General features: G+C 41.5%; 1 protein-coding gene across 7 annotated transcripts in view; it reads left to right on the top strand.

The window, feature by feature from the left end:
- The window catches only part of RARB (retinoic acid receptor beta), a 329,988-nt gene that overhangs the window by 231,988 nt on the left and 82,969 nt on the right, over positions 1 to 15,031 (top strand). The window contains exon 3 of one of the 7 annotated variants that reach the window (XM_064672851.1): positions 3,729 to 3,815. The exons of 4 other annotated variants lie outside the window; for them this stretch is intronic. In XM_064672851.1, the coding sequence (XP_064528921.1) occupies positions 3,729 to 3,815 (87 nt within the window). Of the gene's footprint in view, positions 1 to 3,728; positions 3,816 to 4,456; positions 6,136 to 15,031 lie in introns of those variants that run through there. 2 more of the 7 variants (XM_064672823.1, XM_064672832.1) reach the window with 2 other exon arrangements.

The raw sequence follows: 15,031 nt of genomic DNA, 5'->3' as shown, positions 1-15,031 counted from the left end.
GCTAGCAGTAAAAATCTCTTTCTTGGCTAAGCCTTGAAACAGCAGTTTCTGGTCATTTAAAAAGAAAACAAAATGAAACAAACCTTTTTTTCCTCACTTCTATTTTTTTCTGACAACCATTTAGCAGTGATGTTTGCACTGCAGGATCCTCCTAAACAGCAAGTGTAGATTCAGAATGTAGCCAATTTTAATCTAATAATGCTTTTTCTTTTTATATCCTTCAAAAATGCATGTCATTCTCTCTTTATGCATATGTCATCATTCCCTCTTTGCCAACCTTTCTGGAGCCTACAGCAGTCAGCCTTTGGGGCCTCAGAGTGGTGTAGTTTGGTCTGTCTTCTTTATTTGTAATGTGGATGAGTTTTTTGGTTTTGTTTCGGTTTTGTTTCGGTTTGGGGTTTTTTTTTAATAATTATTATCCTTTGTCTCAAAGCCCAGTAACTTACTATCTACTTCTGTGTCAAAGAGCTACAAATTTATCACAATCCAAAAAGACATTGGTTACATATGAATATCTAGAATATCAGGGCTATTACCAAAAACAAATTTGGAAGGGATATTAAATCTCATGCTTTAATGCTTAAGTGATTTGCTGTTAAAGAACCGGCTATTAGAGGACCTATGGGTGAGTTATACTTCACCATTTACTAGGGGTTCCTGTATTTTCCTTAGAAAGGTCTAGTAGCAGTCACTCTTAGAAATAGATTGCTGAGCCAGATACACTTCCAGTTTTATCATATAGGGCAGTTCTTTACCCCTGGCTCCAGGCCAAAGAACTGTATGGATTCTAAGAAACGTGGTTGTGTGTTCGAGTTTGTGGAGATGAATTATTTTTATAGCCTTTAAGTTAAGCAATCAGCTTTAAAGGCAGTTACGAATACATACCCACTGATTAAGACAGACAAAAAGCCTCTATCAGTAAGTGATTCGCAGACTGCTTGCATGCCCAAGTTCTGGTCTGGAGCTGCTTTTCCCATCTAAAATAAAATACTGCTCTGCACTGAATAGTCTTTCGCCAGTTGCTGTTATATTTCAGGCCTGAAGTAATTCTTCCTGTTATGTGCAAATTCCTGTTTTGGTCATTGCAAGCTGTGTATAGTAGTATATAGCAGTCAGAAGAAACCCCTTTTTGACTTAATTTCACTGTATTTCATGTTTTTCCGAGTCATTTGCGCCATTTCATGTCAGTAATTTTACTGTTTTATTTTCTTCAGGGTGATTCTTGCTCAAGATTGATACTCATTTACTAGGCCTACCTTAGAGTTTTAAATATTCAGCCATTCTCTTGTGACCTAGTGATTTTCTACCCCATAATCTTTGACATCGTTCCTGTGCTTGAGACATGAGGAAAACATCCTTTAACACTAAAAACTACATGTAGCAAAGGGGGAATTCAAGTTTTCAGATTTGAAACCTTGTATCCTTGTATCACCAGTTTGGGAGGAGAAAAAAAAAAAAAAAGAAAAAAAACCCATCAAAGCAGACAAATACTGTTTCATATTAACATCTATCGTCAATGAAGAGGTAAAAATCAAAGCCCATGTGTGAGGCAGGGTTAGTGAACTGCCAGTGATTCTCCCAGCAACTGACACAAAGGAATCTGTGAGTATCAAAGCTGAGGCAGCAAGCTTAGTGTCAGTTCTTGCCTAGGGAGTAGAAGAAAACATCACTTTGTCTCTGCTTTCACTGCTTAAACACACACATCATTCACTAGTAACCATTTACTCTGCTGTCAAAACTGTTTCAAGAGAGTGCTACATTTGATTAATAGTAAAATGGATGCAAAGGAAAAAAAAAGGCTGCCTCCCCTGAGGTACTTCTATTGGGAGAATTTTTGCATGTATTTCTTAATTTTTCCAACCTATAAATATGCCTGTAATGTTCAAGTACTCTGTTGCTTCTAGTAAAGTAATTTTTATTAGAGAGCCTGGTGTACTCATCCTAATTCTAGTTAATGCTCTCTCTCTTGTTGAACCATATTATGGCATCCTCAGCCTCTTGTACTAACGAAAAAGTGACCAGCACAACCATGTGTGCAGTACATGATTCATAGTGCTGCTTTCTGAATTGTCCAGTGGGTAATTGTAATACAAAAACCAGAGAAACAGATGTAGACCCTAAACCTTGGCTGTAAATTTTTGTTTTATGATTATGGGTTTCAAATGTGCTATGTCACACTGACAAATATACAGTAACACCAAAGGAAATAGATTTCTGACTTGAGCTTGAGCTTTTTATTTTACTTATAGCTAAGAATATGTTTATTGTAAGGTTTCTGCTATCACAGTCTGAGAGAAAACAGATCAAAGCAATGATCTGAAGTCACAATTTCTTTGCATGGATAAAGTGGAAGATATTGGAGAGTTGTTGCCTCCTTTGCCTCCTTGCACTTCTATGGGAGCTGGGTAGGCATTTAAAATATGTGGCAATACTTAAAGTTTCATTACATTTGACTTAGAGGGCTATTAGTTATCAGAATAATTATGGTTAGTTCTGATCTAGATTAGAAAATACCCCCCATTTTATGATTTTTTCCTGATACTCTGTTTAAGAAAAATGAGTATCATACTATTTCAAAGTGAAATATGAGATGCATAGATTACTGTGTTGTAGAAATAATATGAGAGCAAACCATTGGGCTGTTTGAGGAATTTGTTAATTACATGTGGTTTTAGTAACAAGTATAAAAGTTAGTGCAACTGTTATTCGTAATAAAGCATGAGCTACCTGGCTCATTTAGATACAGTGAGAAAAAGAAATCTTTTTTCAGTTCATACACAGTAAAGCGTGACTTCCCGACATTTACTTTCAGAAGTTGCCAGTCTATGTTTTGAGTATAACCAACAGGTTTTATTTTTGAATACAGTATTCTAAGACTGCTAATAGAAAAAAACATAACTGTATGTTTCTGTTTGTCTGATTTTGTTTACTTTAACTCACATGGGCAACATGTTTTTCTTGGCATAAGCTTAAATTGTTCCAAGAACCTTGGTCCACACAAAAAGCTGTTTTCTCCCTAAATTGGTGACTGACAAAACATACTGTGTTTTATGTCATCCTTTCCAGTTATTTTTGTGGTGACACATTACATATTCCAAACTTCTCGTGTGTCCTGTGTCCTCTGGTTAGAAAATACTGTCTTTTAATTTAGCTTTGCTATTCAAAACAAAATCGTAGCAATATAGCCAGCTGAGATATAAACAGAAATTTAGCCGCTTTTCCACTTGCCTTTTTAATACAACAAACACTGTTTGCTGTGCTGAAGTGGTTTAAACAAGCCTTCCCTGAAGGATAGTTTTTTTGGTAAGCGTATGCTGTCCATAAATTTTGGATTAGAAAGTGTCAGGGAGGGGTACAGGCTAGGGGACGACACCCCAAGGGGCTGAGAAAGTCCTTAAAAAGTCCTTAAAAAGAAGCTGTTAAACTCTAGCATTTGTAACTCTTCTGCCTGAAGAAAAGACGGGAAGAGAGGCTGCGTGCTGCACGGACAAACACAACTCTCCCGTCGAGGGGAAGGAGGCTAAGAAAAGCTTTTGTTTTTATCTCTTCAAAAGGATTCGCTTCCAGATTGCAGCAGCTCTTTTTGCTGGCCTCTAGTTTTCAACGTGGGTGTATCAGTTTCAGAGAACAAGTGTGTGTGCTGTGTGGGGGGTTTTGTTTTGTGGGTTGGTTTGGGTTTTTTTTAATTCTTGAACCTGTGTGAAAAGTTTTGTTAATACAATCTGCAGGCATTGTCAGAGAGCTTTCGGTTCATCAAAGGACTTTTTGTGGAGAGGGGACACCACATCCATTAAAGTGGCTGCGCAGGTCCCAGGGTGAGTCTCTCTCCAGCATTTCTTTACGGTTGCCAGTGGTGCGCCATGCCTGCGCACAGTGTCCCCTTCTCTGCCCGACCCCCATGTTGGGCTTTGCAAGAAACAGGCAATAATCAAGCTTTTCGTTTTCCAGTTTCTGAATCTGAGCTTCCTTGGAGCGGGAAGCAAGGCTCCTCTGTGCCTTACTCCTGGGTGATGCTCATTCTGCTGGGGCTGAGGTGGCTTGGCTCATTCATTTAAAATGGTAGCATGCATGTGGTTATTGAGCTCATGTTCTTTCCACTGGGGCAAAGGGAGTGTTTCCAGGCTGTTGCTTTTCATTTTTAAATTGTCCATAGGAATGAGGACTGCTGGAAGCCTCGATGGAGTCTTTCTCAATGAGCAAGACTTTGCAGAAGGTAGTTATTTACCAAAAAAACACAGAGCTATCTGCTGGCCTGCTGCAAATGGTGGGTCAGCCCAGGGCTGGCTGTGGCATCCTGGCCACACACCTGTGAAGGCTTTGACACCTACTCCTGCCATGAGGGAGAGCTGCCACCACTGTGTTTTCATAGAGACCTTGGTGGGTGGGAGCAGCCCCTTGACTCCAGAACGGCTGTGAAGGGGTGGCTGGGAGGGGGCAGCCGCAGTGTCCCTGCTCGGCACCATGGGCTGGGTTCTGTTCCCCATGGATTAGCTCGTGGCCTTTGTCCCCTCCCGGAGAGCTGGGGCTCATTAGGCCTCTGAAAGCTGATACAGCCCCTCCGGGGCCACGGGAGCGGCCCCAGCCCCTCTCTGCTAATCAGAGACAGGCAGGACCCGGCGGCGGGGCTGAGGAGGGAGAAGAGGCGATGCGTGGCTGCCTCCTGCCCTAGGCTCAGTGGTGGGGACAAGCCCTCCCGGGCACTGCCAAATCCGGCCCATCGGGGAAGCCAGGGAGTGCTGGGTGATTTAGAAGCCAACGTGAGGGAGGGATTGTGAGGAGAGATGGGGCCTGACTCCCCCACGCCTCTGGAGGGACGGGCCCCTGATATTCCCCGCTGGGAGTGGGGCCGGCACCGGCCATCGTCTCTGCGAGTGGTATTGAACGGGGTCCCTGCGGGTGGCATTGAGCGGGGTCCCTGCTGGCGTGTGCCGGGGCAGCGCTGGGATGAAGCTGCTCCGAGCCCAGACCCGCCGCCCCAGAAGCCGGGGCGAAGCCCGTGTCCCTGGCTGTGGAACAGCGGCAGCGCCTGCGCCTCGGTCTTGGCCTCTCCGGGGAGGAAAGGAATGTGTGGGGGGGGGGGGAGGTACAGAAGTTTTAGAAAATCGAACTGGAATTCAAAAATCCTCCCTTCCCTACAACTGCTGAAAACATCGCTGTTTGTTTCCCACCCCGTTCCCCTTCTCCTCACTGTTGTGTGGTTTTTTTTTGTTTTTTTTTGGGTTTTTTTTTAATTCCTTTATTATTTTGGGTCTTTTGGGAAGTTGGGCTCCCCGTCCACACCCGCCCGCTCGGCGGCAGCGGGGCGACTCCGGCAGAGCTGGGGCTCGCCTTTGCCTGCCCGCCTGCCTGCCTGCCTGCCTGCTTTTTTTGCAGGGCTGCTGGGAGTTGTGAAGGCGTGTGAGAATCCTGGGAGCTGGTGATGTCAGACCGCTTGGGTCATTTGAAGGTTAGCAGCCTGGGAAGGGTTCACGGAAAGTTCACTCGCATATATTAGGCAATTCAATCTTTCATTCCCTGTGACACAAGTAGTAGGAAGTGAGCTGTTCAGAGGCAGAAGCATCTATTCACGGCCGAGGGGGATCCCGAGCCTCTACCGGAGCTGTTTTATCCCGGGGAGGTGGGCGATTGGCACGGCGTGGGACGCGGCACGCACCCGGCGATTGCCGCAGGAGCTGGACTGACTCTCAAGAAATTTTGGGGGAAATTGGTGGTAGCTAAAACTTGGAATGCGGCTCGCATCCCCCCATCTTGCTGGATTGGCTGGGCAGCCTGGAAAATGGTAAATGATCATTTGGATCAATTACAGGCTTTTAGCTGTGTTGTCTGTCATAATTCATGATTCTGGTCTGGGAAAAAGACCAACAGCCTACGTGCCAAAAAAGGGGCAGAGTTTGATGGAGTTGGGTGTACTTTTATGTGCCATTTTCCTCCACACCTAGAGGAAAGCACTTTTGCAGGCATTCTGTGCAAGGGGAATCATGTTTGACTGTATGGACGTTCTAGCAGTGAGCCCTGCTCAGATGCTGGATTTCTACACTGCGAGTCCGTCTTCCTGCATGCTCCAGGAGAAGGCTCTCAAAGCATGCTTCAGTGGATTGGCACAAACAGAGTGGCAACACCGGCACAGTGCTCAATGTAGGTCCCAACTGTTATTTTTCCACTTTAAAGCAATTACTATAATTATTATTGTTGTTATTATTATTTCATTTATTTATTTATTTGTATGTATTTTAAAAAGAAAGACTCGTAATTAAGTGCAGAGGTAATGAGGGGCGGGGTGAGTTTTTGCGCAAAATGTGGTTTGCAAGCTTTTTTTATCCATTTGGCAAGAAAGGAAAAAGGAAAGAAGCACCGGACTTCTTTCTGTTTATCCCTTCTCATGTGGCACATTGATCCTAAGAACAGTTGTGGAGCCAAACAGGAACACATAAAATTGTAATGTAATACAGCAAATACTTGCAAAACTCCAGCCAGTGAAGGATGAATTTACATAACGTCTCTGTGATAGCTCTTTTTTTTTCTCCTTAATCTGATTTTGTAGCACGTTTGATAATCAGGATGCATGTTGTCTTGAAGTGCATTTTAGCAGAGCAGCCAAGCAATTAAAATACTGCTCTCTACAGTTCTTGCAAAGATGTGGAATTGCAGTGGGTAGGTGCCATTCCAAAAATCAGACAGAAGTTTTAAGTTTCCGAAGAAAAGGCAATATTTCTTTGTACTGACCTTACTGCCACCTTTCTTCTTCACTTTGTTGCTCTAAGAAGTTGCTGTTTTGCTAGAAAACTACTTACTGTGAACACCCTTTGAGTTTAACCATCAATTATTTCTATACCTTGAAATGCAGACAGCGTTGCACTGCTAACAGAGGAGTGAGAGTTAGTGGTATGACACTTCTGAAAATGTACTATTATTTTATAAGGCCTTGATTTGTTGCTGAAATATATAGATGGTAAACAATAGCAGTATTTTAACACCCCAGTTTCAAGTTTGAGAAATGACAAAAAGTGCCAGAAAACATTAGCTTATACTCTGCATAAAAACTTGCAGGATGCTTCACTGCTCTGACGGTGATTTAGATAAATGACTTGGCTATCTATCAAAATGTTTTTAGCACGCTCTCGGGCACTTCAGTATGCCATTAACTGTATCAATCTGTTTTAAATTTTCGTTTCACAGTATGTTAAAAAGTTAACTAGGAATTAGAAGAGTTCTCCCTTCAATATCTCTGAGGGGTGGAGGGAGGAATTGAAAAATAAATGTAAAACTGGTGAAATAATGTATTTCACTCTGCTCAAAAGTTTTCAGTCACCATATGACTTTTGTGTGGGTTGAGTAGTGAAAACAGAATTGTAAAGAACGGTGACTACCAGCCTACAACACTGCAAATGATTTGATATCTTTACAATTAAAAAGAGACTGTGAAGTTCAGCACGGGATATTTATTTTCTTCGCGCTGTTTTCAAAACGCTTCAAATAAATTATGAAACAAAACTTTTACTTCAAAATAATGTTACTAGCTACAGGAGAGCTTCAGTTAGCAAAAACAAAAATCCAAACCAGATGTTTTACTAAAAATGTGTTTTCCTCCTTTCATGGTTTAAACTTTAGTATAACTTCAGCGGTGATATTGCGGAAACTTGGAATTAAATAAACTTTGCTGGAGTAGGAGGCATATACTGTCGTTAAAAGCTTACACTCACAAAATATTCTTTAAATAACTTCTGGTTTTAAAACGTCCTGCTCATTCTTTTGTATGTTGTTAATACCTAGAAGCAGGATTCTTAAAAACAAAATATATGGCGTTTGTTCTTGGGCAAGTTAAACACGGGATTACCCTTATCAGAATGGAATGAGTGGTAAATATGTCATTTGCCTAGGGCCTGTGATAAGAGACAAGTGTAGATAACAGCAAAGTTTAGCTAATCAAAGAAACTCATATTAACAAGAATAACTAAAAATACAGGAAAATGCATTCAGGAATCCAGTCTTGTAACTTTGTAAGCAATAGGATTAATCTTCACTGCATGGGAATTTAAAATTGGGCCGAAACCTGAATCATAATACGATGACTGTAATTTGAATTGTGAAAGTTAATGTATAGAAACATGGAAAAACAATTTAGTTAGGGTCCAAATTAAGATTACTGTTTGATTACTAGAGCAAATTTTGTTTTCAGTTTTGAAGAAAGTGTAAGCAGCTTATGCATATGAGTAAATATATAAATCGATTTTAAAATACCAAAATTCTCTCAAAGTGTAAGATTTTTATCTGGCATCTCATGAAAATAATGACAAAACCAGATTTTTTGTGGTCCAGAAAGCTTTTAATAGTTTAAAGGTTGCTCCAGTGCTTATAAATACAAGGATAGCAAAGTTTAATTCTAACTCAAGCATTTCCTGATTCTCCTTTTTTTAAGAAAATCTCTGTGATTAAATGGAATGTAATAATAGCCAAGTTTTGTAATTGTTAGATGTGTGATAGATAGGGTTTTTTTGGTCTACTTTGTTGTTTTATTTTTGGTTCTGCAAAAAAAAAGCAGTACACCTGCAGCCCTTGCTTTAGGCCTTGGAAATATTGCTTTGATAGAGACGTGATTGTAGAGTAAAACATAAATGGCTGTTGAGGGAATAGTACATGGATAGTGCAGACTCAGAGTAGGCCAGTAACAACCCCAGACAGCATCAGGGTTTCAACTGAAATGCTGGCAAAATTGGCCATTGCAGGGTTTAGGGCAGAATGCTGTAGGTCTCCAACTTCAGCACATCTTCAGTACGTTAATCCTATTACGATTCACTAAGCTAGCGCACTCCTGCAGCATCATGAATTTTCTAGTCCACGAGGGTCTGCAAAGTAAAAATAGAGGATAAGGCACAACCCAAACATGACCTTAACTTGTGTGGTATTTTTTTCCTCTCCCCTGTGGGAGGAAAAATCTGCCATGGGTTTGCAGTGCAACCGTTAACCACTGAGTATTGTGCGATGTTTTACAAACACGCAGAAATCGCCCCTAATTTTGCACTCATATATGTTGGTGTTTGATGTGATATTAGTTAGGAGATTTAAAATGAAATTATTTGTTTGCGAAGAAAATTATGGACTCAGAAATGAGAGTAGAACCAACTGCACTTTTAATCATAATTCATTCTCACTCCTTTTGTCATAAGATAAAAATCAGGTCAGTATAATCAAATTAGACAAGGAGGGTTCTTAAAAGAACAAAAGAATTGAGATTGTAAGAATGAATAATCTATAGTTTCTTAAGTAAGGTAGAATTTTCTACTCCCTTGTAGTGCAGCGGCAACAAACACCGAGAGAAAACCAGTAACTTTTGGTGAAACGTGAGCTAACTAAATACTGCAGAAGTGGGAACAGGACAGGTCCTGAGAGAGGAGCTGCAAAGAATAGCGATTTGACCTTGGAAAAGCCTATTAAAAAAGTCTTCATTAGTCTTCATTAATTAAACAGGCAAAAAACCAAATGAGCAGGCCCAAAACAAGAGTAAGTTTGTTTGTCATTATGTAGTGTTTCAGCTAATTATATCAAGTAGAAGACTACTGCCTACTGCATTTCCTTAGGGTTAGAAGCATGAAAAATTTGATGAAGGCAAAAGTTATGGCTATGGCAGCAGAACACATTGGGATGTTGAGGCTCGTGTAGTATGCAGTTCTTATTTCAGTTTGGTAGGAAGTGTTTGCCTAGAGAGGAGCTAGCGGATGTTAACTTTTAGAAAGTTCATGAAGATGGGACTCCAGAAGGTGTATGTTTTCCTTCAGAATTCTGGATTATTGCAATGTTTGGGTCAGGTTCTCATTCCCTGCAAGCGCTGGAAACATCTGTGCTCAACAAAAAAAAAAACTCACTACTTTATTTTCTTTCATCTTTCTGAATTTAAAAACAAACATTTTGAAGTGAAGGACTTGTAATCTGCATTCCCAAGTATCAAATTGCTGCAGGTGTGTTTGCTAGTGCCCAGAAGGCAAGATCTGTTTGAACCAGGTTATTTTCTTTAAAGTTCATCTATAAACTTTACAGCTAAATTGCTAGGATTGATTTGCTTAGGGATACAGTCTTTATTTAAATTTTTATACTTCTAGCTTAATGCCCTGAAATATGTTATTAAAAAATGTTTGTTTCTGATCCACTACATAAAAAAAAATTGCATGGGGATATTTTTCTTCCAAATTAATTGAAAGGAGGAAACTATTCTCTACATAGATTCTAATGCAGTTAGCCTGATTTGTCTGCTGGCACAGGAAAACTCTAATGGACACGCACCGCTGTCAAAAACTCCTGCAGACAAAAATGATGAGAGGCGTTCGCTGGTGAAGTCAGGGTGGGATAAGCTTGGAGGAAAAGCAATGTATCTTTGGGTGACTCCCTGCTTGCCTAATGAGTCTGTGCAGCGAAGGTGCAACTTGTAAGAACAAAGCCAGGCTGGTGAGGCGATGCCTTGAAGAGGGTGAGTTAAGGAGTTGAAAGACCGAGATAGTGTTTCAAACAGCGAAGTTAGTCATCCTCACATCCAGTTAAATCCCCACTTACTGCTGAGCTGTTTTTGTTAACCATGTGTGCGTCACACCAGCACTGCAGCCCAGCCAAGGTGAGGGGCTTTGCTCAGGGGCGCACGGGGAGTGAGGCGCCCTGGTCGGCAGATTGTGGTTCCACCTCCCCTAAACACGCCAAAAGACTGGTTTTGCTCAGGTCTAATTTATATACCGCCCTTTACGCAGCCGATGAAGTGCGGCTGTGTTACACAGCCAGCATTTAGATTTGGGAGTGGGGTTGTGAAAGGGACATTGTGCTCAGAAGGACTGCTGTCTGCCGCGGTCCGGCCGCGCTATGCCCCATCCTATTGAGACCTCAGAAGCAGAGCACAGCTGCGATGAGTTTCCAGATCTGTTTGGCCGTGGGGACCGGCACTGGTATGCGTGCGAGCCGGGGGGGAACTTCCCTCTCCCTTCACAGTTTCTGCCTAGGGGGCTGGCAGCAGCCTCTCAGCAGTGAATTTACAGGGGCGGGCGACTGGGGCCAAATTAGTTGTGGTTTCAGAGGGCTTTCCAGAGCTCTGCTAGGCTGTAGCACGCAGCCCCATGAGGAAGGATATCAGTTGATGTATAAAATGGCCAAGGAACTTTGGTAAATAGACTTTACCCTTCAAATCCAGAGGTCCTGGCAGCGGCTGTGTGGGAGGGTGGGGTTGTACTTTTCCCCTTCCTGTACTTGGACACTTTTGATTATCCAGACTTTCTGGGACTGAGCAGGGCTGCCTAATAACAAAGCCTGCATAATATAATTGCCTAAATAGGCCTATTGTCCTTTTCAAGTCACTGTGCTGTGAAATCTTTCAACTTTTTGCTGAAAATGTTATATCTAATGTTTAAATGGCTTAGTGGCTACGGAGAGGAGGGGATCCTTTTCCCTCATTTCTCATTGCTGAGCGGTTGAGAATCTGATTATATTCCTGCTCCTATTGATGTTTACTCCTTTTGGGAGGCAAATATTTTAGCCCCTTCTGGCAGGGTAAACTGCCAAAAGTAATAGGCCTGGAAATACAAAGCTATGATTGATTTTGACCTTTGCTCACGTGCATGAAGTCTGTCCCCATGCACTGTGACCCATGCCACTTCTTGCTGAAATCCAAGCCCTTTCAAACCAAATGGAACCACAAAAATACAAGCCACAAAATGCTCAAAACTATTTTAAACTAACAGAATAATTATTTTGTCGGTGCTGCAGGAAAAAATATAGGCATGAGGGTAACAACGCTGAATTTTCTAGCAGGCAAACCAAGAGTAATGTCTTTCGTCTACTGCTGCCACCTTTTTATGAGAACCATATTCTAGGTATAAAATAAACAAACTGGTATCATATGGAAATGATTCTGTGCAGTTTTTTGGTCAGAGTAATCTTAGCTGTTCCTCCTAATTGTAATCTGTAAACAACTTGCATCCAAAAATGTGGATTTTAAACTTTTTAAAACTAATCTAAGGTCTAGGATTTTACTAATTTGTCATTGCGTGGGCAAATGTGTTTCAAAAGTTAAGAATGTCAGAAACAGTAGCCTAAAGTTAGCATCCTAAATCCACATTTCATGGCTTCATTTCCAAATATGCTGAGCATCTAGGAGCTCCCTCAGCACTTTTTAAAACAAGCCGTGTATTTGAATGACCAATTACTATTTAGAACCTTCATTTAATTATTAAAAATGTTTACAGGACTGTTCCACTTCCCCCAAACTATATGAAAAAGTAATTCAGTGACAGAGTTCACAACATCAACAGTGAAAATAGAGACATAGGACAAAGTAGGACTTGTTTATAAAAACATTTTACTCTCTTTCTATAAATTTGCAAGTCAGCCAAGGTTTTTTTCCCTTTATTTTGTCTGATTCACAGGTTTCTCTGATTCTCTGTTTCCTTCCATGCATTAAAGTCTGCTCATCACGTATTAATTGTGGTATAGATTTTAATAGCTAGATTATCTTCTTCATATACTCACTTATCGTTAGCAGCTGCTCAGGATTGTTTTCCCAGTGGCAGTGAATTAATATGACTTTGGTCACTGTGCATTTTGCTTATTTTGGGGAGGAGGGAGGGAGGAGGGGGAAATCTAGCTTTCTTCAGCTCATTTTAGTAATCTGAATAGGAGCGTAGAACTTGCATCATGTGACAGGGCAGCTCACCAGCATGGGGTCCCTGTGTGAGAACCTCCCTTGTACATGACAATCTGATAAGGATATCATGTGGTTTAGAAACACATTCCCACAATGTTCACTTCTTTGTCCCTTTACTTGGGAGTGAGTAGGAAAAAAAACTTTTAACAAACTAGTGCTAGCCCTTATATAACTGACCCCACTTTCTTTTAGTGTTCTGTGTGAGCCTTACAGTTTCTTCAAATACTTTTGTTAAGAGAGATGGAAATATAATCCAGCAAGTCTGTTTTAAAGAATCCTAGACATAGAGTATATAATATACCTTCTATTCCCCTTGGACAAGGTGATTTTTCTTTCCCCTGCTTATACCATATGTAAACTGAATATTATAAAACTACGTAAGTTGAATATACACATGCAAGTGACACTTGTATAGGTTTAATAGGTTAAAGCTTGAATGAGTATTTATAAATTCTGAGAGTGCTCTGGATCTTCACTGCTAAGGACATGATGTAAAGTCCATCCATATTTTGAAGGGATTTCCGTTCTATGCACTTTCAGTGACTTACATTTTGCCCTCTAAGTGCATCCCCTAAGAAAAAGAGCAGAAAAATGTCTCACAACAAAGAGATCTTTTAGCATCGCTTAGTTTCTTTTAATGGTTTGGAGAATCTCTTTCCATTGAACCATAATATTTTTCTCTAGGCTCGCATTGTATTTTTAGCAAGCATCTTTGAACAGTGAAATGACAAATTAAGTACATCTTTGTCTTTTACAGCCTTATCTAGTGAAGCACTCAGCCCTCCACCCTTGATTTTAATAAGAGTTTCAGACACAGAGCGGTTGTATGAGTGAGTCTTTAGTGTATTTATGTACCAATACTTCTGTGATATACTAGTAAAAGTTCATGCCACTGCGCTGCAGGTTCAGCACAATGAACGTCCAACATTGCTTCTTAAAAAGAAAGAAGGTTCATTTTTCTTTTAAAGATATATGACAGAGGTGTGGAGCAATCAGACAGGTTGACTGCTGTTGTACCAACCGGACACAACAGCCACAGTTTGATTTAACACAGATTTCCTTCAGTGGTGCTTTGATTCTAGAAAGCCATTTGTGCCTGTAAGATACAAACAGTGGAAGGAATAGTTCAATTCTCCCTGCCCCTCCCAAAAAAAACCCCCAAACCAAACAAAAAAAAAAAACAACAAAAGAGAACCAAACAAAAAAACCCCCACCCCACCAAAACAGCTAAAGAACACAAAAGGTGTCTTGAATCCTGCGGTTTTTTTTTAATCTGAATGCACCTTGAGGTGTTCCCGAAATGGCCATTGCGCCACTCTGGTAGTCTTCTCTGCCAAGCTGGCTGGTGGCACAGCAGCACATCATACAGAGGTGTGTATTTCATTTCCTACTGGACTTCCATGTCATCTTCCAGTCTTGTCCAAGAATCACTTCTTCTGCCAGCTGGTGACTGATACCAAGAGGATTCCTAGGTTCCTGCATGATAAGTGAATGTAACAGCATCTGAGTTGATTTAAATATTTCACTTGTTCATAAATACCAATCTGGGACAGAGGTGTTCAGGCGCGGTGCAACTCTACCCTGGCTTTCAGAGGTCTCAGAGCCTCCAGCACAGTTGTTCAGGGACTGTCCCTGGGCGGAGCCTGAGGCGGGGAGCAAGCTCCTCTGCTGCTTTAATTCCTCATCTTCTACCCAAAAACTCACAAGGAAGACCAGTGTTGCCTGTCTTTCCAAGACTGAACGTTCACTCACACAGGAGAAAAAGGAGTTGGAAAACTGTGTCACAGTGCCATCTGGCGATACCTGATGCCCGGACCTTCCCCTGGGCAAGGGCTGCGGATCTGCAGGCAGATGCTTCCCCCAGGACCCTGGTTAAGGCGCAGGGAAAAGCCTGTGCTCCCCAAAGCTCGACTGCCTGTGGGGGTTTTGCACAACTCTCTGGGTTGCTCTAATCAAAGATCCTTACTTCTCTACAAACCTTCCCTCCTTCACCGAGATCTGCCCTCACTGATCCACCAGTCTGCAGTTTCTGGCGTAGGGCACAAGACAAAAGACTAGCTAAAATGTCACGCATGGCTGAGCTTTTTTATTGTTAAGATCAGGTCTTGAGTTTGGGAGGTTCTTTGTTTGGTTTTAAGTCATTGTTCGTTCTTCTGCCTCTCAACTTTTGGTCTCAGGAGGTCTTTCTTTTTTCCCCTCATGATGCAGAGTATTCCTTTGCATTGCTTTGTTCTTTGAGTTTTCTCTTTTCATTCAATTGAGGAAGAAATTTTATTAGTTACTGGATCAGGGTATAAGTCAGATCCTCCTTAGTGGCTGGCTGGAAGGTCTTGGAGACCTGTCTTTCTAAAGATCCTT

The sequence above is a fragment of the Pseudopipra pipra genome, chromosome 1 (assembly GCF_036250125.1).
Source record: "Pseudopipra pipra isolate bDixPip1 chromosome 1, bDixPip1.hap1, whole genome shotgun sequence".
NCBI classification, from domain to species: Eukaryota; Metazoa; Chordata; class Aves; order Passeriformes; family Pipridae; genus Pseudopipra; species Pseudopipra pipra.
This window is presented reverse-complemented; position numbering and strand designations above follow the sequence as displayed.